General features: G+C 41.9%; 2 protein-coding genes across 21 annotated transcripts in view; one reads left to right on the top strand and one right to left on the bottom strand.

The window, feature by feature from the left end:
- The window catches only part of OSBPL6 (oxysterol binding protein like 6), a 101,859-nt gene extending 93,228 nt beyond the window's left edge, over window positions 1-8,631 (top strand). For 19 of the 20 annotated variants that reach the window (XM_083407238.1, XM_083407233.1, XM_083407235.1 and 16 more), the window contains 2 exons: window positions 780-902; window positions 1,707-2,714. In XM_083407238.1, the coding sequence (XP_083263364.1) occupies window positions 780-902; window positions 1,707-1,815 (232 nt within the window). In that variant the 3' untranslated portion in view covers window positions 1,816-2,714. Of the gene's footprint in view, window positions 1-779; window positions 903-1,706; window positions 2,715-5,987 lie in introns of those variants that run through there. The other variant, XM_083407241.1, reaches the window with a different exon arrangement.
- A 1,401-nt stretch (window positions 8,632-10,032) lies between these two features.
- PRKRA (protein activator of interferon induced protein kinase EIF2AK2) lies at window positions 10,033-24,737 on the bottom strand. The gene is given in 9 exon segments (XM_083411709.1): window positions 10,033-14,367; window positions 15,600-15,774; window positions 16,694-16,791; window positions 18,087-18,204; window positions 19,321-19,399; window positions 21,393-21,474; window positions 22,168-22,337; window positions 24,057-24,236; window positions 24,238-24,737. Coding segments are annotated over 9 exon segments (1,269 nt in total). The 5' UTR covers window positions 24,447-24,737; the 3' UTR covers window positions 10,033-14,209.
- Between the last annotated feature and the right edge of the window lie 38 nt (window positions 24,738-24,775).

Genomic DNA, 24,775 nt, shown 5'->3' on the forward strand with positions numbered 1-24,775 from the left:
GAGTTAACTCCACTGACGCCTTGCGAGTTATTGCTGGCCTGCTCCCAACACCGGCCCTGATAGAGGTTTACACACAAGTAAACCTGGTAAGTAAGAGGCACTAGTGCAGTACAAGGACACGTTTCAGCCAGGCAAAAACACCCAGGGAGGCTGCAGAGCAGGGCCAGTGAAAGGGTGTCACCTGTGCAGAGTCCCAAAGGCTGGACAGAGAGACACTTGGTGGCCACTTGTGACCCTTGGACCTGAAGTTCCCCACTCCTAGTTTAGTCCATCACTTTGTAACATGACTTGCTTAAAAAAAACCTTTGATCAACTAAGGGTCTGCCCCACACTAATCAGGAAGGTTTGTATGTTTATGATTCAAGTAGCTATAAAAGTTACACTGGGCAGCTGCAGTCTTAGCAGAGGCATTGCTCTTCACTCCCAAGAGGAACGGACTCTTTTAAGATTGGCATGGGGTTTGCATAAAACAAAATAAGCATGCTGCTTGTTGAAAACAATTGTGTGCTTTTAAAAAAACTAATATTAATTTATTCTGGTTTAATCAGCAAGTCAGTATACAGACAATCATCTAAAACTCGCATGCTTAATAATTAAAGATTTGTTTAATTAATTGGCTCTCATCCCTGCTAATTTTATCTGAACTGCAGTATCTGGATGGTACGGATCCAGCAACTCTTGATGGGTGTAGGTTTGTCATCTCCGGGGTTTTGTTGATTCGTTCCAGTGCTTGAATGTTGGTATACTGTATATTCGAAGTTCCACTTGCTTTATTGCAGGCTTTTGGAAGACGGGGATTTAGAAGCAGCAGCTTCAGAAAAACTAAGAATAGAAGAACTCCAAAGAAGTCGAAGACGCTACTTAGAAGAAAATAATATGGAACATGTACCAAAATTTTTTAAGTATGTAAACTCAGGAATGTGGTTTGTTCCCCCCCCCCCCTCCTTGCTAACAGATACACCACCAGCCTGGTAACAGAGTGGGAAAATTTAAATAGTTGAAACTGGGTTGAGGAGTTGGCAGCTTGTAAAGGTTATGAGTAAACTAAGGTTTACTCAAAGTAGACCCATTGAAATTAATGGACATTTAACTTCATAATGGTCATTAACTTCAGTGGGTTTACCCCGAGCAAATCTTAGTGGAATACCACCCATTGTTATCACAGTTAACTTTTTACAGAAATATTTCCATGAGTTGTTGAGACAGTTTCATTTTCAGCATTGGGAAAATGCATTTATGTGGAAAATGTCTGTTTCTTCTCATTGCGCAGGCTGAGAGATTTAAAAAAAAAAACACCCAAGAAACAAAAACAAAATTTGATTATAAGCCCTGTTTGGCTGGGACTTCTGGTGTGAGGTAATGTTCAGGTTGACATCACCTGACTAGCACTCATAGAGACTGCCATTTATAACAGTACAATCGGGAGCTTGTGTTATGGTTCCACTTCATTCATGGCTCCAGCCTTACCTGCCCCACACCTGATGTCCAATAGGAAATTTTTTAAAAGCCGAAATACTGCCTGTTTGTCATTTTGTGGGCTGAATTCAACCCCTCTGTTCCCTCTTCCTTACCAAACAACTGGTTGATGGGATTTTTGCTTCTTATAAAGGACTCTGCAGGTATATTTTGCTTCTTATAAAGGACTCTAAAGGTACTCCTGAATTTGTTTTGTCTAACAGGTGTGTATTTTTCTTTTGATTTTGCAGAAAAGTTATCGATGCCAATCAAAGAGAAGCTTGGGTTTCTAACGACACGTATTGGGAACTCCGAAAGGATCCTGGCTTTAGTAAAGTAGAAACCCTCCAACTCTGGTAAACTGAGAATGTAGATCTAGTAACATATCACTCCTTAAAAAAAAGAAAAAAGAAAAACCTTAAAAAAAACCTATGCACAACATGTTTCTTATAGCTGAGGTTGGTTTGTGGGCCTGCAAGAAACCTTTCATTTGCTTTTATATTCATCTTTATAAAAGGACTTCCAAAAGTGCATTAGCCCAGACCCTGGACATTTCTGCAGCTGGCATTAAATTAAATGGAGGGGGAACCAACACGCCCTTTAAATATTGAGATAAGGGAAATGCAGCGCAAGAGAATCATGCACTGAGTTAGCCAAAGATGCTTTCGAAGAGTATCTGGTGCTTAAAATAGACAACAGAAAAGATACAAAAACAAAACAAGATTTGTTTTAATGGAACATGTCTAGAATGTCCACCCATGCTATTATTAAACCTTGAGTCGCAATACTTGTTCATTTCTAGCTTCGGGTTAGTTTCTTGATGTGTGATGTGCTTGGACTGGCCACGTCGAAAAAAGGCATAATGCTTTTCTGGAAGCTCTCCTCATTCATTCGCCATTGTTCATGCCTTAAAAAAAAAAACACCAATGTGAAGTTGTACATTTAAGTCATTTTAAAATATGTATTCTTAGACGTTTGTCAGGGGCAGATTTTTAAAGCGCTAGGATTTTGTTCATATTATAAATAACGAAGAAAGTGTATTATTATAATTTAAGAGAAAAGAGAGAAACCCTAAATGGATTGTAAAGGAAAGTGATCAACTAGTACATGTTTTAACTTTGGGGGTGGGGTGGGGATTATTGTGTGGTCAAGTTGAAAGGAGACTGGCTGGTTTTGTAACAACCTTGGCAAATGAAGCTGAGGTCGTATTCTCAATGCCTAATGCTGTGATAAATATACCATCTCTTCCCATGGCTTCACACTTTTGTCTCATTTTCTCATAAGTCTTTATACAATTGGAATTCCCTGAAGCTTCGCATGAGTGTTAAGCACAAAAAATGATAAGTGTCTTGTCTCCTTTCCCGGAGGTGGATTATCCTGGTAACATACATGGTCATATTCTCTTTGGTACACAAGATGCTTTTGTTGCACATCTGTTTTATGGGGAAAGCAACATAGCATATGCAACTAAGTTCTCGGCAGCATCTTGCCACTGCTGATACTGCTTTTGTGCATAATTCTATTTTGCCATTTTACAAAAAGGCAATTATATTTTTCGATGAAGAAGCAAGACCTTAAATGGTTGCTGTGCAGCACATTTCAATGATGTATATGGAAGGAGCCTGCATGACCTCTGTCTCAAAGTAAAGTGAAGTTGGCATGCTTTGCTGTAGCCAGTATTAATAGATAAAACCCCTATTTTTTTTAAATGTCATCTTGTCTTTCATTCATGCCCAGTTTGCTAACAGACTCCCTACTTGCATCTCATAGGCATCAATGACAGAAAAGATCTCCTTGTATTAGATTTCAAAAAAAATATTTCTACGTATACAGTACATAGCACATAATTCTAAATATGCTTAATTTTCCTTTGCATGGTGCTTCTTAAGAACGACTTCTTGGTGGGGTTCCATAGAGATACAGAGGTGTCTCTTACCATTATTTCCCAAAAGCAAATTGACTGTTCATTTAACTGTGCTACAAATTACATATATATATATATATATATATATTCTAAAGCCCACAATTCCTTCTTTACAAGCACATCTGCCAAAGAAGCAAAGAGTTATATATATGATTTCTCCCCACAGTGTTACTTCCTCTTGGTATGCACAATATTGATGGATATTTAAATATTTGACCACAACTTCTTTCTGAGCTGTACTTGTAGCTCAGGGTCTCTTTAGTTTGACTGAGGCTTAGAATAAATTCCAGACGATTCAATGGTAATGATCACAAAATGACCTTTTAAGTCTGTTCTTGCAAAAGTTCTGTTTGACATTTCAAAATATCAGTTTTCATTTTCTAAGCAGATCAAGTTTTGTAGCCTGCAGCTTCTGGTTTTTGGGATTACCGTATTTTTCGCCCCATAGGACACACCTGACCATAAGACGCACCTTGTTTTAGAGGGGGAGAACATGAAGGGGGAAAAAAATCTCCCCCTCTCTGTGCAACTCCCCTTCAGCAAGGCAGCAGGAGGCGCTGCGCAGAGAGGGGGAGATTTTTTTTTCTTGTTCTCCCCCTCTAAAACAAGGTGCGTTCAGTGCATTCAAGGAGCATTCAGTCGCCTTCAGTGAAGGCAACCTGAAGCCTCCGGAGCGCAGCGGGAGCTCTGCTTTCCCCCACCGCCAGCCTCAAAGAGCACTGCTTTCCCCCACTGCCAGCCTCAAAGAGCAGGTCAGGGAGCAGCCGAAAGGCGTGCAGCCTTCCCGCTGCTCCACGAGCTTGTGGGGCTGGCCGTGGGGGAAGCGCTGCTTTCCCCCACGGCCAGCCTCAAAGAGCAGGTCGGGGCTGGCAGGAGAAGCCCGGGTCCCCCCCCCCCAGCAGCCCCATGGACCACACATTCGCTCCATAAGACACACATACATTTCCCCTTAGATTTTAAGAGGAAAAAAGTGCATCTTATGGAGTGAAAAATACGGTATCATATGAAGACTGGAAAGAGTGTTGGTAAAATATTTCAGGGGCGCAGCGTGGGACCATTGGAACTACTAATCATAGCTCCCAGTCTTCATGAGAATATTTGCTGAACTCACTTCTCCCCTTCTGTCATTCAAATCTAATCAAACTCTTTAAACAAAACTCTCTATGTTTGTGACAAAAATAAGTTATGGACAGTTTGATTGGCTGAATCCCATGATGTCACAAGGAGACATCAACCCCTTTCCCTTTTCCCTGGAGCAATTTTGTTGTTTTTTCACTTTGGGAAACATATTTCCTTAAATAGAAAGAAAGAATAATGTCCATTATGTGATTTTGTTTTTTATTTATAAAGAAAGCAGACCGTCCTCCAGAATCAAAGGGGCTTGGGTAAGCAAAATTGATGGTTGGACCAACGTTGCTGCGATGTCCAGCTATCATTCAAGGGTGAAAGAATATTGGATATGATCCACAACCGAGTAATTAACTGACTCCCTTGCCTCCTGTGTCAACACAGATTCTCCCCTCCCCTTCAAGTCATTTCCTTCCTTAGAGATTCCATTTCAGTCAAATTTGAATTTTTAAAACGGTAATAATGTATACAAAGGCCATTTCCCTGTGTGGGCTGATGCAACAGACTTGAGCTGGCCCAGTAAACATTTTTAGAAACCACCCCTGCCCTGCCACACTTCCCTCCTGCCACATCACCGATTGCTTCTACAATTCCCCTAGGTTTTAAAGATATGTTTGTTACGTGGAACAAAGAAGCTGCTCTTCCAAAACCTACAGACAACCTAATCTAACCACCTTGGGTTCCCCAAGTTAGTTTCTTCATAGCCTGGGATCTGTTCAAAACCGTTCAGTGCATCACTCGCCTTGAGTTTCTTGTCTTTTTATGCACTAAACTAAGTCTAAACAAAGCGTATAATATTTACGCAAGGCTAGCCCTGCTAGAAATTCATGGATTCCAATCGTGCAAAGCAGTCACACATCACTTGCTGCAGAATTTATCTGAATCATTTTACACAGGGTCTCTGTGGTGTGGCTGCTGCAGCAAAAAAACCCAAACGCTTTCTCCTTCTACATTACATTAGTTACGTACTGAAGAGTTTGGTCATATCGTTTACCTAGAACACTTGGGTAATGCTTGCAGCAGTGGCCTGTCTGTGGTGGACAGATAGATGCTGGTACAGTAATGCCCATGTGATCTAGGCAATATATGGAATTGTGTGCTTTTATATTTTACCATGGCAACATGGTAGCCACTTGTGGAACCGTGGTTCTGTAGCATCCATACTGCAGAGATAACATGCAGATTCAGCCTCAGAGTCATGAATATCATGCATTTCTTTTCTTTTTCGAAACATGAATTTTACACTGAGTTGCTTTTTCAAAAATACTATACAAAACCAATTTTTAAATATATATATAGTGAGAGAGATGCAGAATATATACATTAGTAGCAAATATGCAAAACAAACAAATTAAAACACAATCATGGAACTCACTTAAGAAGGGATATTCACCCTATCCGGCAGAAATGCAAATTATCATGTATTTCTGCAAGTGACAGAACTCATATGATGTAGACTTTTCTTTATTAAATTTTCCAGATTTGAAAATTGAGGTCTTCTGTACTCTGAGCCTCTTCCCACTCCTGCAAGCTTCAGGAAAATCTCAAGAAGACATTGTATGATTTGCTTCCTTGTTAAACTGGAAGGCGCTGCACCAGTCATGTTCCCTGCCTGAGCTCTGTATATGCTCTTGTTTTCAAGTAGACCGCCCCTTCCTCTCTTCTATTAGTGATGGATATAATCACATTTCAGTAGTAGAGGTTTTCAGCACACCTGCAAATTTGGGGAAAGTAGAGGAGGCTTTCTAGATTCTTGAAAAGGTCTAGAAAGGCCTCCCAAGGGGGCTTGCTAAACCCAGGCCTTGCAGAAACTGCCCCCTTAACCCAAATGCTTGGCATGCCATCGCTACCATTGCTGGATGAAGTCCTGGTGCACTGATGTACATTGAGGCAAAAGCTACTCCTGTAGTAGTTATCTGTAAGTGTTCTTCGATGGGGGTGGGGGTGGGAAACACCTCAAGATGGAGGAGCTCTTAGATTTAGGTTTATTAAATTTATATATCGCTTCCCACTACAAAGCCTTGAAGCAGCGGTGAAGCCCTACAGCTGAGACGGAGGAGGCAGGTGGATGTCAGCCCCACGCTGCCATTTCGGGCAGCACGGAGCCTGCAGCCCTCTGAGCCACTGTGTCACTCCCAGGAGAGACGCATGGCTTGGCCAGTCCCCATTGTAAGAGCCACCCTCCGGGTGTGGGGCCCAGTGCGTCCTGCCCCCCATCCGCCCTAGCTACTCCTTTGCCGTGAAGCAATTTGTAACCAGAGCAAAAGTGATAAAAAATATAAGTAGTAAATAAACATTTGGTGGGTTTCCCCCAAGTCCAGGGCTCAGAAATAGTGGTTGTGGACATGGGAAGGTACCTTTGGATTATGTTCCATTCTGCATAGGTAAATGAACAAAGACTGCACTCAAGAGTATTAATCCATAGTTTTGTGATTTGATAGATTTTCTCTCAGCCATCATTGCGGTTAGGAAAATGGTGCCAAATCGGAGACTGGGAAAATTCATTTACCTCTGTGGTTTTTGAGAATTTGAGTGCAATCAGTAACTATTAAAACAGGTATTTCCTCATTTACTTTGGTGGATGCAGAACTGTAATGCTGATCTGCATATCTTGTTCTCCAGCTAACTTGCCACTGAATTACTTCCCTGTAAAATAACTTTCATTGTCAAGTTCTTTCGTTTCGCTTAGCCTACCCACCAGGAAATGATTGTGCGGAAAGGTATAAGTAACATATCTTAAGGACAATAGTTGAGTTGGGTTTCGTTTTGAATTCATGCTTATTCTGAGAGGGGAGAAAATCAATGTTACTAAACTACATGCTACATTTTGTGCAGTGTTTTGTTTTAATTCTAACAGAAAATGTGTAGCAAAAGAACCATAATGAAAGTTGAATTGTCTTTTAAAGAAAATCAGGAGCACAATCCAGTAAATATTCATTTGAAAGTTTGACTAACAGTGGCCTGATTTGCACATCACTTAAAACCATAGTTTTAAATAAGCTATGGTTTAAGGTGACCGCATCCCTGCTTCAGTCATCACCCCACTTTTTCCTTCAGCACACTGGGGAGGACATTGTATTGTCTGAACCCAGTGCTCCTAGTTGGTTTCCCCCAACAAACCAGAAGTAAGTCAAGAGCAAACTTTGGCTTACCACTCGATGATTGTTTGGGGGAATCAAGCCACAAGAGCTGGTGTCTCCTTGTTTCCTGTCCACAGTGCTGAAAGAAAGAACTAAGCACGCACTCATTTTAAACCATCCTTATTTGAAACTGTGGTCCAGGCTATTGAAAACTGTGAAATAAGACAAGTCATGCCTAGCTGAGGTCAACAGGGAAAAATATAGGCAGCTGACTTGTAAGGAGTCGGGCCATTGGTCCATCTGACTTATAATCTACTCTGATTGGCAAAAGTTCAGTGGCAGACCTTGGGGTCTCAAATTTCAGCAGCGCCCCATGTGACACCGAAATTCGGCGCCAGCCCCGCCTCTTGCGCTCCCTTCTAAATAATAGTCGTGATGCCCCCGAGGCTCTGCATTGTGACCGAATTGGTTGCACTCCCCTAAATCTACCTCCAAGAAGCTCTCCATGGCTCAAGAGAAGGGTTCTTTCCAGCCTTAACCTGGAGATGACTGGGATTGACCCATAGCGTCTTCTGCAAGCAGTTAATGTGCTGTGCTGTTGCGCTATGGTTCTTCTCCCCCCCCCCCCAAACACTACAGAAGTGTTAAGCTCCACAAAGTTAGTTATGATTTACTAGATTGTGTTCTGTGGCTGTAATGGAAAGGAGTGGTATTCTTGGTAGGAGAGAATGCATGTGAACCTGAAACGTCACTTTCTTCTGCTTTGTTTCCACTATCCAAGAAACAAGCCACTGTTCCATTTCTAAAGATGTCCTCTTCTCTCTTTCCCTGTCCCTCTCTGCCAGTGGCAGCAAACCAAATGTGTTGCTCCAGCTTCACATTGTTCTTTCCTACCTGTCTATCACATATTTAAGATCATGTGTATGTTGTGCTACCGAAAAAGCACGAGAACTGTGCCTCTTCAAATGAATGTTGTACAGAGGAATGTTCCATTTGTAAGAAAACAGGCCTCAATAAATTCACAGCAATTACCTTTTAAAGTCACTTTGATTTCTTTTTCAGTTTTCCGATTCACTTTATTGCATTTGTCTCCCAGCCTTTCTCCAAGGCGCTTGGGGTCACCTAGGTAGTTTTGGCACCACCCCATTTACTCCTCACAACCACCCACCCTGTAGGTTAGGAAGCAAGACAGTAGGCATATGGAATATTTGAACAGAGGTTCATACAGAAATCCGACTATTAATATGGGTTTCAACAGAGATCATGGTTTATTTGCAGATTGTATTCTGTATATTTTGCACGTCTGCCATCTCTTTAAGAATCTAAGAATGGTACCTCTTTATTAGCTTTTAACCGACTCCCCCCAAGTTCCAACTGAGCATTTCAAGTAGGCTGTCACCGATGAAAGATCACGCCGTTTTGTAATATCAAACTTAGTCTCATAGTGCCATCAAATTCATTTTGAACAAAAGGAGGTACCATTGCTTCTTCATTGGCCTATGAAATGCAACTATACATGACAGGTAAAGAACATTTTCTATGGCCTCGTACACTAGTGAAGAATTGTGCTTTCTTGGAACCAAATTAAAAGGCGTATCAGAGTGGAAGTCAAGAGAAGAGCATTTTGTGTTTTGTCGTTACTCAAACATCGCAGATAGCAAACGTCAAAAGCTGCCGTCTTGGTTCTTACTGCTATGGCCAGCAGTCAGCATTATACTCCAGTACAGAAAATGATGGGTACAACAGGTGTCTATATGCAAGGTGATGGTACATGTCAACAAAAAGTCAGTGCCTTGGAAGCTGGAGGAAAGTTTTCAAATGGAAATAAACATGCGGTCCTGCAACCGGTGCCAAGTTGCTTAGTATTGATATGCCGTCTGTCATATATAGATAGATATGGTTACACACACTGCTGCTGTGTTTGGTGCATCTGGTATAGTGAACATATCCAGAAAAAAAGCCAGACCTTTCAAACATACCACATAGTGGGCAACATGACACAACTTCAGGGTTGGCTTCACAGGGGTGTATAGTTCTCACAGCTTTAGCTACGTAGAAGTCCCAGTCGTGATGTCCTCTGTCACGGTTGGAGGAATTAACAGTCCCTTGGTTCTTATGTGAGAAAAGAAAAAAAATAATCTACAACTTCCTCAAGTGGTGCTCGTACTGAATTGTGTGGGAGAAGATTGCTAGCTGGCCATGATTTGGAGTATTGCATTCATGAGATTATCAACACACTGCAAAGAATGTAATGGCATGGCTTAGTAACTACCACTTAAAAGAGAGAAAATTTGTGTGCCACTCACTAGAGCTGGGCTTTTGATGTGGGGGGTGGGGAGGGGCACACACCTACTTTTGCTTTTGGTTTTTCTACAGAAAGCTCCATTTCACTACAAAATAATAAAACGTAGTTGCTTAATAACTGGGCTAAGAATACTGAAAAGCTTAAGTTAAATCACACATTTTTATTCGCACTCACCATTTTATGTACAAACAGCAGGGAGCACAGCAGGTCATGCTTCCCTGGTACATTTACCCATGTTACATACAAGCAGTGGAAAAACAAATGTATATGCTGTGTATGTGACAATTTTTGATACCAATACCTTAAAAACATGAGGTAAAAGTGGTTGTCAGGTCCTTGGATGTGAAAAGAAGTGCCTGCATATTTAATGTTGCTACAGTCATTATAGATAATAAGCATTAGAGTATAACTAGCTGCTTTGTATCCGATATTGCTCAGGATTTCTAAGAAGAAAACCAAAAAACCCCAATGGTTAAAATCCGCAGTTTTGAAAGGTTCTGTATGTTATCTTGATTCCAAACGGCATCCGGTTGTATCAAGAGATGAAAACCTGCTCCTTGATCTCAGGAACCATCATGCAAAATTTGGTTACAATGGTAAGACATGTCCAAATGCATAGCAAACAACTTTCCAAACTGAATAGCAGAAGTTAGCAGAATCACTTGATAGGCTTCAATTTGTTCCACAACTTTTGATAGGACAGTTTAAATTGCAGTTCTGTACACTCTTCCCCTGCAAGGCCCATTCATAGCTGTTGAGACTTGTGTCCGATTTGCACATACATAGGGTTGTTGTTCTTAATATTTAAATGAGTATGGTTTTGTAACTTTCAGCACATTTTTGTTTACTGTTTATACAGCAGGTACCTAAATACTCTTGGCAGAAATTAGCTGTTTGCAACTCAACAAAGCTTTTGCCCTGCAGTTTATGAAATCAATAGGATTTCTTTGGGATGTGATATATCTGACTTGTGGTGTTTTTTTAATTTGAGGGGGGGGGGGAATATTTTCAAAAGCAGATGAAACTAATCTTGGCAAAAATTGTGATGGCATTTTCTCTCATGGACCTCCCCGCCACCCCCCGGATGATCTGTGATCTGTAATCCCTCTTTCACCCCTAGGCCTAGAGGTGAAAATTTATTATTTTATAGAGCTACTATCACAGATTTCAATTTAGGCATTATCTTAATTGTCTCTGCAAGACTGAAGAATGGCAAGAAACTCTGAATAACTGTTTCTTGTCTCAACTAAGGCCAAATATCCAATTTACCAGTATACGTGTATGGGTAAGTATTAAAATGCATATATGTGACTGAAGGTCAAGTTTTATCTTGTTGATTTCCACCAGCTAAATGATGCCAGGAAAAGTGCCCAGGAGCATGAAAGTGAACTACAGTGGTACCTCAAGTTACAAACACCTCAGGTTACAAACTCCACTAACCTGGAAGTTACCTCGAGTTGAGAACTTTGCCCCAGGATGAGAACGGAAATCGTGTGCCGGCGGTGCAGCGGCAGCAAGAGGCCCCATTAGCGAAAGCACACCTCTAGTTAAGATCAGTTTCAGGTTAAGAACGGACCTCAGAATGAAGTAAGTTCGTAATTAGAGGTACCACTGTACTATGCACTTAATACTTTGAGGCAATATTTGAGCAGAAAGAGCCAAAAATGAGATCTTCAAATAAGATTATGTTGTCTGTCAGAAAGGTATGTGTGCTATTCCTTACAAAGAAGTACTGCATTTTTCCGTGTATAAGACTAGTTTTTTAAACCAAAAAATCAGGTCTAAAATTGGGGCTCATCTTATACATGGGTAGCGCTGAGGGGTGTTTTCTTAATTTGGAGTCCCCCAAAATAGTGGGCGTCTTATACACAAAAAAATACTGTAATTCTGTAAGTATAGGAAATTTATCAAAAGTCTATCCTTTTTCAAACCCGTGCTACTTTAATCCCACAGCACCTTATTGCATATTGAATGAACACTGGTTCACATAGATAACTGACAGGGTTGCCATATTCCCCAAAGTGAAAATCCAGACAAGTTTTTTCTCTCAAAGTTGTTGAGCTTTTTATGAACATCTCCCCCCAAAATCTAAGCTTTTAACTTCCCTTGCCATATGTCTGCGTTTTCTGGACATTTTACCCATTTGCCAAAAATCCGCCAAGGCGCCATTTTCCTGTCCAGTTCCCAGATGTGGCAGCCATAGTAACTGAGCCAACGCTGGCTCTTCCCTAGTAGAGCAGTGCAGGCTCTAACACAAATTATGATGTGCTGAATACAGATTATGTCACGTCAGAGCTGGGCACTCTGTGCTAATATCCAATAATGCAATTCTTCCCTCTCAAAAAAGAGCTGGTGCAGGCATGTGGCAGCTAGCATTTTCGACATGTAACTGCACTCACAATGATCAACATGAATAGCCAGTGTAATGTGGGACACAGCAACTCTTGGAAGACAGTAGTGACTGCTTGCATGAGCAGAACTCATTTTCTCTTTATAACAGTCAATGCAATCTGTCAGTTGCCATGTCTTGGGCAACAGCTGTACCAGCTCTTCCTTTTGAGAGCAAAGATCTCACGTGCTGGACCTCTCCAGGCTGAGAGGCCTTGGGTGTACCTGCACATGCATTCGCATCACCATGGGAATGATTCTTAGCAGGAAGGTTCAGAGACTGCACAGCTGTTACAGTCCCTATAAAACACCCAGGGCCTCCTTTCCCCCAGTTGTTTCAATGAGGTCTGAAGGCCTCTTGGGAGGCGCAATCAGCCTGCAGAGGGAAGGAACTGTTCCACTTGAATCAAGCAGGTCACCTTGAATTCAATTGCAGCTTCAGCTCAGTGAGACACCTGAACTCCAGAACCAACCTTAGGAAAATTGCAAACTGTCTAGTAGAGCAGGCCGAACGTGACCATTACAATTACACTGTCTTTCCCATGAGAACAATGTGCACATAGGCTTTTGTATTCAAATCCACTAGTGCATGGTTAACTTTATGTGCAAAATGTGTATTAACTGCTAGCAGGCCATTGTGATCACCTCTAGAAAAGATGCTCTGTCTTAATTTGCTACATAGCGAGCCTCTGCCTCTGCCTTTCCTCTAAATATACAGAATACATGCCTTAAGATTAACATAAAAACTTATTACTTGAATTATTCTTTAAAAGAATTTATTAAAGAAAGACCGATTCTTATAGTTACCTTACGAAAAAGGGCAGTGATGTTAATAGGGTCATTATTTCTGTAAAAATTCAATCTTCAAACCATAGGTTTAAAAAGGCCACAGTTCACACAATGAGAGAAAAATCCACACACAGGAAAATGGATAATATCCCATGGCCATAACATAAAGCTTTTCAAAGCACTGGAACATTTCAGATACTTTGGTTTTAAGATCCCATATACACAGGTATTCACAAAGGAGCCTGTAAGCTTCAGTATATATGTAGTGCAGGCTCAAAGCTACTTTGTGATAATAAAACTTAGTACAGTAAAGACAACAGTTCTACAATTCTGTGCCAAACTCCACCCCTAATTCGACAACCAGGAAAAAAATGGAAGTTATTGTATTCAGAACAAATCATGAAGATGAACCGTTTCTGTCACACATACTTCATTGTTGTTGTTAGTGGTGTCCAACTCTTTGTGACCCCCATGGACCAGAGCATACCAGGCATTCTAACCCCCCCCCCCCCCCGTTTGGATATTGTGTCATGAAATGAATGAGTCATGCAGTGTTAAACAGAAATCAACATATAGGGATGGTTTGGAGGGAAAGGAGCATGTTGCAAGCCCTGTTCCTGCCATTTTCCAACGATCAAGGTAGATCTCATTCTAAACGTGATTGCCAACAAAAAATGGTAGCCACGCCTCTAGTTCCTCCCCCCTCCCCGTTACACCCACTAGAACTTACCTCATGTCATGACATCATAGATTCCTCTTTTCTCACTGCAATGTCATGTCATAAGTTTTTCTGAACTAGAATATGGAGCAAATGGGAGGAATTGGACATGTGGCTGCAATTTGAGGGGCAGCTGCTCATTTAGAGCAACATTTGCTTTGGGCTTTGGCTCCAAGGATTCTCAGTCATCAGATTCTGGAAAGGTGAATTCTATATCTCACTCCACGCCTGCGGCTGTGGTGATATCTGGACTTCCAGATAAATAACATACTTGCGGTGATTGGTTCTTTCATTATAATGCATAATTGTATACACGTGTGTGGATTTTGTGATGTGACTTTTAAAAAAACACAGCTCCAGTGATCTGGAAACTGTTCAGCTTGGATGGATACGTCCTTAAATATTTCCCTTTTGCTTAAATCTTATTTCTGTCCAGCCATGATCTTTAAATATTGTAGTGCATTGTGAGCGGCATCATTGTGGGCATTGCCCCAGGAGATTCCAGTCCCGTGACAAACTGTGATTGGATTAGTTGAAAGTTCTGCAAGACACTGGTATTGTCCATTCACACTCAGCTCCTCTGAAAGTACAAACACAGGTGCTGGTTAGTGGAATATCACGCCACTAATTTTTGAAAACACCAACTATACTAATTCTCCTTCCCCGACATTGTGAATGAAAGTACCGTACTTTTCCGTGTATAACACGCCCCCTATTTGGGGGGACTCCAATTTCAGAAAATGGCCCAAAGCTGTTGAGCTTTTTGGGGGGAGGACTGGAGTTGTTGAGCGTTTTTTCAGGGGGAATGCAGTAAATCACTAACCCGGCAGTTGCAATCGCTCAAACCGCTCGCCAGCAGTCGCTTGCGTCTGCTACAAACCTGACCAATCACCAACAGCAAAAGTAAATAGCAATAACAATTGCCACAGTGGCAGCCAATCCTCCGCAGCCCTAGACGCAGCAACCAATCAAACACCCATTTCCAATAGCCAATACAAAAAAAACCCCTTGCCACAGCCGCAAATCACACTACAAATCGCCAATGACAATCTGCAGCTCGTGGCTGCAACCAATCATCTGTCACACATACCCACTACCCGTGTATAAGATGCCCCCACTTTTTAAACCTAATTTTTGAGTAAACAAACCTAGTCTTATACACAGAAAAGTACGGTAATCAGGATGGTGTCACATAAAAGGATATATGGTTGGAATACTCTATTACCTATACACAAATACTCTATTACCTATACAGTCGTACCTTGGAAGCCGAACGGAATTTGTTAATTTGTTCCGGAAGTCCATTCGACTTCCAAAACATTCAGAAACAAAAGCACGGCTGGATTTATGAACTGCACTTTGATGCAGAATTTATTTCCAAAAACAGTTCCATCACTTGACAGCCCTAAATTCTTGTTCAGGTTCTTCGATTGTGACCTGTGCGAATTATTTTGTCAAAGCAGTAACAATAAACCGCAAGTTTAGCACACATATCCCTGAAAACAGCACCGCCACTTACATACTGCACCCTTTTAGCAAATTTAATGTTCCAAATGTTAGTGGTAAGACTGTGTGCATCTTTTAATTATTAGACAAAATGTGATGAAAGTGTGTTCTCTGGCTGCTGTTAGTACTAATGTTCTGCAGGTAATTGTGTTCATGTTAATGCTGGAAGAAAATGGACATTTCATAACCCCGCCCCTTTTTGGTACACACTTCATTGGAAACTTGGTTCTGCCTGGCCTGTGTTGGGAAAAAAGATACTAAGAAAAGAGGGTGCATCTCGCCCATAATCACCCACATGGTTCTTACCTATATTCAAGTATTTTGTATTAAAACCTTGCTCTTCTGCAAGTTCTCCAAGAAGATGAACATAATCTGTATTAGGAATACTGAGCGGACTTATTTTCAGCAAAGTAATTTTTTCTCCAGAAGAATTCCTTAAGGTGCTCCATGTACATCCCAAATTAACACTTTGTTCTTTTCCCTGGAACAAATTAAGGCCATTTAGACTTTGCTGTGTTTTAAAACCACCATCCAATACCTTTAAATGCGGTCATTCCACTCCCCTTGTATATGTATTAAACAAATACCAAGCTCTCATATCACACTTTGTTCTACCCAAATATTTCCACACTTGTTAAAAACTTGCTTTTAATATGGCTTCTCCAAGATTCTCTTGGTCTGTACCACAGGGGCCTATGTTTTCCATAAGCATTCTTACTTTCAACACAACTCTGAACTGTATATGTCAACAATTTCACCTATAGGGGCTACATTTTACTGCTTGTTCTACTGCGGTATTAACAAAAGCCTGAAGAGCAGAAATGAAGCAGGTGAGGCTGTTTCCATTCCTGTATAAACTCGCTGTTAAACACAAGCCGCCTGAAGGAAGACACATCCATCAGTGTGAAGCAGATTGCTGCATTTGATAGTGAGCTGATACCTGGGATTTCTTAGAAGACTTATATATAAGCTTAACTCCCAAGAGTTAAATGATATAGAAATTGGTATTCTTCCAGCTTCTGGAGGAGAGAGAGGCAATGGAAGATGTACATTTTTTGTGCATTTGAAAATATATTAGATTTTAGAAACAGCTGTGTAGCTCAATGAACGCCTGTTTGCTCTGAACTAGGTTCCATGCAGTTCAATTGAACTCACTTCCTAAGCTGCATCCTTAGGCTATTAAGACATACAAGACAGACAGACAGACAGAGGGGGAGAGGACAGAGATCTTGTAGCCTAGATGAAGAAGATGGAAGATAACAGGGCGGGGGGGGGGTCTAGCTTGCTTGTGTATATTTACTATAGCGCCTTAGTATGAGCTGAACAATTTGAAAACGAATGATTGCATTGTTAGGTTTGAATAGCTAAGCAGTTGCTATAAACGTAAATGAATTACTTACTAAAGAAATAGTGATATTGTCTCCAGAAAAATTACGGAATTTATCGAGTAGTTTCTCGGCGGCGTTTCGCTTTGCTAATTTTTTAGAAGTCCCAATCCCTTTGTAAGAAAACAAAAGCAAGAAGGATTAAAATAAGCAGAGAAACCCAGAATAAGAGACATTCATGCTAGAAAACTGAAACTAGACTGCGAGTCACAGACTACACATCCATCAACTCAGCCATGCTTTTGAAACTCCCCTGTATGTTTTGTTCTGATAGTTCCACCTGTTAAGTTTACATCTGTTAATTATTAACTTGGGATCTCCCCTCCAGCCATGGCCAGTTTCTGCATCACAACAGAAGAACTGTTATGTACTGAGTTGAATAGGATCCAAAATGCAGCAGTCTGATTGGTCCTAGAACAACAGGATTCAGAATGCAGCAGTCTGATTGGTCCACAGGAGCCACCCAATCCAGTTCTAGGTGGAAGTGAATCCGCAACCTGATTGGTCTACAGGAGAATCCCAGTATTAGCCAATCACGTGGGGCCCATTGTGTAAATAATGTATATAAAGCAGACATTCTAGGGGAACTTCCATTCCTCCTCACCACTATGAGCTGAATAAAGGGCATAAAATCCACTCTTGACTCCGAGTATATTTCAAGAACCCTGAGAGGGCACAGAGATGAGAGGGTAGAAAGAGAAGGGGATACTGAAAGCGGACCTGACTGCAGGGCCAAATTTGAGCCAGGCTTACTAGCGCTCAAGTTTGTCCACAAAATGTTTTGATGGAGGAGGGACAGAAAGAGGATTTTTTTGCCCCAAGCGGCTTCTATAAATTAAAAATCTTCCCCAAATGCGTGCAGTGCCTACCTGCATACAGATGCCCACAGGCGGTTCCTTTCCCCTTCCAGACCTCGTTTAGCCTGACTAACAGAGGGCAGAATGGATAATACAGAAGGCATGCAGAGTCTTCTGCCACCTGTGCTCATAGCAGGTGCATGTATTGGGGTAGGTGAGAAACAATAACTTGTTTAGCCCTAAGGGGATTTCCATCATTAGAATGTTGGTGTTCCAGTAGGAATCCAAAAACAGGGCACATTGAGAGCAGGTGCATTGATGTTTATGGGGGGGGGGGCAGAGTGGCAGAAAGAAAAAAAGCACCGCCTCCATCCACCCTGCCAGCACACTTTGGATTTGGTGGCCCCTCCACCTTAGACACCCCCACAAGTAGGAAAGCTCTGCCAAGGCACTTATCCTGACTTTCAAGTTATAAAGTCCTCAAGGCAGCTTGCAAGAGAGAATTATGTAAGATACAATTTTTTTTAATGATCAAAAATAGAAATATTAGTGGGATTTCTTTGGATAATGAATCCTGTGGTTAACTTCAGGAGAAAAAAATAAGCACGTACCTGTTTCTACAAATGTTTCTATTCTGCAAGTCATTGTAAACTCTCTCTTATGGAGTGGCCCTGTCTCCTGTGCCAGTGAGTACTCAGGAAGTCTCCAACCCTTCTGAATAGCTAGCTCCTAGGGAAGAAGGGAAACGACAGGTAACAGCCTTAAAACAGCCACATGTCTATTTAGAACAGGTTTATTTATCGTGATTACTTCAGTGTTAACTTGGAAAGCAAAATTCTGATGTATTTTGCTTTACACTGCATGTATCCTTCTACATCTCAATCTAGGACAGAGCTGAGGGAACTTCCAAGATCAATGCGTTTCACTGTGCCAGAGCAGCAGCCCAACGAAAGCATTCTACTTCAGTGATGTGAGAGTAGGTCTTGCTTTCATTGGTTACTACTCTGCCCAAAGAAAAGCTTTCCATCTTATATATATCATCACAGTGATGAGCTGTGAGCTTTGCACACAGTGTGTATGAGGAAACCTGACAAACCAACCAATCCTTTCTTTTCTCTTCACCACCCATTCTGTAATCACTATGCTTTGCTTTTCGTTGCTTACTCTACATTCTTTCCTGAGGGTATAGGAACTGTCTTCTCCTTCCTTGGCTCAGCTACCTGCTCCTGACTGCCTGTGTTGCTTTCTGTCATCAGAAAATAAGAAGGAAACAAAGATGATGTTACATACATAAAGTTCTAATTTGCAACTTAGTGTAGAACGACTTTGACCTCTAAAAAACCAAAAGGTATATAAAGGACCGCCTCTTTCCATATGAACCTACCCGGACCCCGAGATCATCTTCTGAGGCCCTTCTTTGTGTGCTTCTTCCATGAGAGGTGTGGAGGAAGGCAACATGAGAACGGGGCCTTTTCTGCAGTGGCACCCCGTCTGTGGAATGCTCTCCCCAGGGAAGTTTGCCTGGTGACTTCATTATACACCTTTAGGCGCCAGGCAAAAAAGTTCCTTTTTAACCAGGCCTTTGGTTGATCTTATTGACATCCAACACCCTTTTAGAATGTGGCTATTGGGGGGGGGGCATTGTATTGGGTTACTGCTTTTGGTTTGATTGTATATGTTGTGGTCTTGTTGTGACCTACCCTGAGACCTCCGGGTATAGGGTGGTATATAAGTTGAAATAATAATAATAATAATAATAATAATAATAATAATAATGTATTTTTTAAAAAAATAAAGACAAAGAACTTCCGAATATGGTACATTTTAAATGTCATTGCTACTCACCTGCAATGATCCAATAGGATTGGACTGATTTGCTGCTTGATCGAGACGTTCGGGGATTAAGTGGTCTGGCACAGAAATGCTAAAAGAAACACAGTCAACTTGAAAACTGGCAGTGTCAGGCATCATTTCACTAACAAATCAGGAATCGGTCCTAAGCACATTCTACATTTTAATATGAGACTGCCTCATTAAGACTAACTCTACAAGATGCTTAAAGTAAAGAAAGTTGACATGCTTTTCTATGTCTGAGTTGTGTCTATATTTGCACATGTGGAGGATTTTGTTCCCCACAATTTCCTGTGCTTCCTCCCAGCTGCTTTTTAAATTCAAGGGTCTGGATCCAGGAAAAAGCAGGCAGAATTCCACTGGCAAGAAGGAACTTTTCATGGCTCCTCCCCAGACGTAAGTCTCATGTACTTTCAAAAGTTGCCCTTGAGGGATGAGGGACCCTCCAGAGCAGCATGGGACAGGGCATGGAGGGGCACTGCTGTAGGGTGGGAAAATCAGAATTTGGCAGGGATGCCTCGTGCAATCAGAAGTGCCTTTGTACTCATGCAAGGCACTTTGAAGCCAACCCTAGCAGTTTCAAAAGCAGCATGGAGGCGATTGACATCTGCTGTAACCACAGTTACCTGAATATGTCATTTTGCCAAAATTTGTCATGGAATAAGGCAGGAAACTACAAAACCGATCTTCTTCAAGAAAACACTATGATTCTATAAATAAGGCCACAAGGAAGGGATAGCTCAGTTGGTAGAGTACAAGACTCTTAAATCTCAGGGCCGTGGGTTTGAACCCCACATTGTACAAAAGATTCCTGAACTGTAGGGGGTTGGACTAGAATCACTAGATGATTGTGATCCCTTCTAACTCTATGATTCTATGATCTATGAAGACCTTTGTTAAAGATTTAACAGTATTGTTGATACTGCTCTAACCTGAATGTGGCTTTGACTTTGTTGTTGTTGTTTAGTTGCTTAGCTGTGTCCGACTCTTCGTGACCCCATGGACCAGAGCATGCCAAGCTTTGACTTATCTTAATAGTAATAATTACAGTGGACCCGCTAGTTACGTAGTACTCTGGATACGTAACTTTCAGGTTACGAATGCGGCAAACCTGGAAGTGTGTACTTCGGGATCTTGCGGCACATGCATGCGCACAAGCGCTTTGCGCACGAAAACGCTCAATCACGCCACGCACATGTGCAGAATCGGCACCTCTGCCTATGGACTTTTTGGGTTGCGGACGGACCCCCAGAACAAGCTTAATTCATATCCGGAGGGCCCACTGTACTGATCTGTTTTATTAAAATATTCATAGATTATCTTTTGGCGATAAGGCTGTTCTGTGTTTTGTTTTATTTTCCCATAGCTTATGTTAACTGAATTTTGAATTTTGTTAGCAGCTTGGTGCTTCCCTAGGGAAGGAAAAGCATGATACATGCTATAAATTAAACAAAAATAAAAAAGTAAGATTGAAAGGTCAAATGAAAAAGTAGCAAAAAAAATATTCTATTTATTTATTAACTTTTTCTCCCACCTTTCTTCTCAAAGGAGCTCAGGACAACAATTGACTATCTTTCTGTACTGATAACATTTACAAGTTTGTACACAAGAGACTAACAAAGATTGAAAACAGGTCTGACTTATGAAACCACAGCTTGTTAAATAAAGAAACAGAAAACCTTTCATACTCTTACAGAGTCATAAGTAACTTACAGTTACATGAAAGGCGACAGAAATTGTGACACAATATGCTAAAAACTGCCATTTTATCACTTCCACAAAAATACAAGAAAAGAGGTTTTCAGGAAATGAACAACAATGTAACAGCATTGTTAAAATACTACTTTACCACGTGGATATTAAACAGTGAAGTAACCATCCATCTTAGATGCGGTCACATAATTTGGCCCCATTTCCCACTGCTTTTTTATAAACCTATCTCCAAATCAAGTATGTTAAGCATCATAGCCCTCATTTTTAAAATATTTCTAAAGCTCTCTTCCAAAATTTTCCAGCAGGTCCCATTCAGCAATAATACTATGTCACAATGATCAAAACCAACTCACCAAATATTTGAATTGCCTTTCAAAATGTTCAGGGCAGCTTCTGCAGCTTTGTGTTTTGCAATTTTCTTGCTCGGACCCTCTCCTGAATTAATAAAAACAAAAATATGTGAGTGTTCTGAACAGTAAGCTATGAAAATCTAGCAGTCTGAATGTTTCCATTTTCTGTTTCATAACATGAACTGTACACATGAAGAGTGTACAGACCTGTTTGGACACTTTTTCCAGAAAGGCAAGATGGCCTGTTTTACTGTATCTTGCCAGTGGAAGCAAGCACAATGGGGGCGGGGGGGGGATGTGGCTTGTTTCTATCTGGCTGGATTTCCCCAGCCACTCTGGGCAGCTCCCAAGAGAATATTAAAAACACGATAAAAGATCAAACATTAAAAACTTCCCAAAACAGGGCTGCTTTCAGATGTCTTCTAAGTCAGATAATTGTTTATTTCCTTGACATTTGATAGGAGGGCATTCTACAAGGTGGGTGCCACTACCGAGAAGGCCCTATATAATATTTTGACACCCCCATTCTAAAGACATCACTAACATCAGAAGTAGCGCTGAATATTTTTTGAAAAATTGCATCTTTAAGATAGTGGTTGGCTACCCCCTCTCCTCACCACCTGCGAGGGAAGAAGGGGTGAGTGAAGATCTACATCAAGAACAAAGTGGGGAATAAAGATCTACATCAGGATCTGCTGCCCCTGCTGCCTGAGGCAGTTGCCACACCTTGCCTCATGGATGGCCGGGCCCTGCATGAATCCTATCAAAATGTACAAACCTGTTGCAGTTATGTCACCCATAGTGACTTTATAGGTGAAGACTGGCATATGCACTTGCCCCTCAGCTTTTTCAAAGTCATATACAGGATTGAGATTAGCCTTTGTGCCATATTCATGTAACATCTGAATTGGTGTTTTCCCCGGTTTGGATGTAATGATTTCCTCCAAGCTGTTTACAAAGTAGAATAAATTTTTTATGAATATTTGAGAAAGAAAGAAATCACATGCAGTGCGTTAAAATATTGCTTTCGAAAAAATGCTGTATCTTTCATTTATGAAACTCTGAGGTACAAGCTGGAGATAATGAAGCCTGCTTCTGTGTTGTATTCATGATAATGAGTAACCTGTGGACAGTTATAAGGAAATATTACCAGACATGTGAGACTCCATGCTTTGGATATTGCATTAGAGCGGGGAGAAGAGAAAGTATAAGCGACTAGCACTTCTTTTTTTCCACAAAACAGGCTATGCACAGAAACAGTTGTCAGATTACATTATCGGTCTCTCCACATGCCTTGGAGAATGCTATTTTCTTAATTTCAGTTTCTTTTCCTTTAGATCTAAAGAAACATAAAATTTATGGCCCATGATAAAGAGACTTAGTGGTTTTTAATGGTAAGTGATGTTGCTGTGTTGTATTATACTATCTATGTACATCGATTTATTTTTTGGAGTTAAGATTAGGACTGGGATAAATTGTGTTCGCTGAGCCCGTATTTTATACAGTCTATATATGATGTTTGTATGTTAATGTGCGGTGTGCTATTCCTAATAAAGGATTTTGAATTGAATTAAAACTTACACTTTCATTTTCCTCACTCTCAAATTTGGTGTGCTGAAATGTTGAAGATTTGTGAGAGAAGATCGCCCATCTCTATACAATCATTTTGTATAAAATGCAGGTTAGCCCCCCCCCCCCAACATAGCCCCAATCTAAATGCCACTCCCCACTCTCTTGTTTTAGCTTTCCACATAAAAATAAAGAAATGGGAGATCTGATCGGAGACCAGCGATGCCTTATCTACTCCAGTTCTGAGCTACTCCTTCCCTCTCCACTGTGCGCTGTGTCACCTATAAATATTGCAGGGCTGTGTAGCCTACATGCAAAGGCTAATTTAAAAATGTGTACAAATTCAACAGATGACGGGCAGATTCTGCTCTAGGATTGAGGAGTGGTTGGTTTTTTTTAAGATAACATTTTATTTGGGGAAGGACAAGGAAAAAAACAAGAGAAAGGAATCCGGGACAGAAAACCAGTAGCATTCAAAAAGCACAACATGTAATAAAGACATATACATGCATTCCCTCTTTCTAACCTGGGAAATCATCCTAAGTGTCACTGCACATTGGGTTTACTTCCAGGTAACTGAGTGTAGCATCTGCTTCTCTCTTACACACACACACACACACACACACACACACACGGGTTTACTTCCAGGTAACTGAGTGTAGCATCTGCTTCTGTCTTACACACACACACAGGTTTACTTCCAGGTAACTGAGTGTGGCATCTGCTTCTCTCTTACATACACACACACACACACACACACACACACGGGTTTACTTCCAGGTGACTGAGTGTAGCATCTGCTTCTCTCTTACACACACACGGGTTTGCTTCCAGGTAACTGGGTGCAGCCTCACACACACTCGCGCCATTCACACTGCCTGCCTACGGTGCACGCGCGGGTGCTTCTGACCCCTCCCCCCCCCACGTTCCAACCCGAATCCACGCGCACGCGGGCGCCGTTTCCCGCCGGCGACGGTTGCTCCCGCACGCCTCCTTACCGAGCACCGTGCGCGCGGGCGGCGGTAACCCAGAATGCTCCACGCCCGCCCCACCCGCCATATAGAAAGCCCCTTACCCACCCCACCCCTCGCGCGTCACCTGACGGTTTTCAGTTTCTCCACCACCACCGGGGAGTTCCGCTGCTCCGTGCCCGGCAGCCCCCCTTCTTGGCTTAGGATAGCCGGGCAAGGGGCAGGCTGAGGCAGAGCCATGCTGTTCGCCGCCGCCGCCGCCGCCTCCATCTCTTCCTGGCCGGGAAGCATCCCTTTAGCACGGCCCCTTCTCGCGTGTCACGTGTGGTTCCGGGGGCCAGTTTGAGGGGAGGAGCCGCCCGGGAGGCTGCAAGCGGCGCAGAGGCGAGAGAACGGCTCGCCTCACTGGGTCTGTGTGAGAGAGAAAGAGGGTCGCTGAGGGGGAGGACGGGACCCCCAAGGAAGCCTGGAAATGGCCCCGCCGGTGCGCGGGCGCTTCAGTTGTCACAATAGACATGTTCTAGCTCAGAAAAAAAACAACCCTTTGCTTCCTGTTAACATACCCTCCAACATTTCTCCTATGGAAATAGGGACGTCCTATTGTTATGGGGGGGGGGGGGAGACTGCTCCCTTTTCCCTTATGGGGTATCCAAGAGCCCGTATAGAGTCCTTAAGTGGGTCCCCTGTCGGCAGGAGAAAATAACACAGGCCAACCAGAGTATATTGAGAAGCAATATGATTCTTCAACATCGACTTCGTTGGACTAGTCATGTTGTGCGAATGCCTGATGATCGTTTTCCAAAGCAACTACAGTGGTACCTCGGGTTACATATGCTTCAGGTTACA

Source organism: Podarcis tiliguerta (assembly GCF_965153285.1).
Source record: "Podarcis tiliguerta genome assembly, chromosome: 1".
In the NCBI taxonomy this organism is placed as follows: Eukaryota; Metazoa; Chordata; class Lepidosauria; order Squamata; family Lacertidae; genus Podarcis; species Podarcis tiliguerta.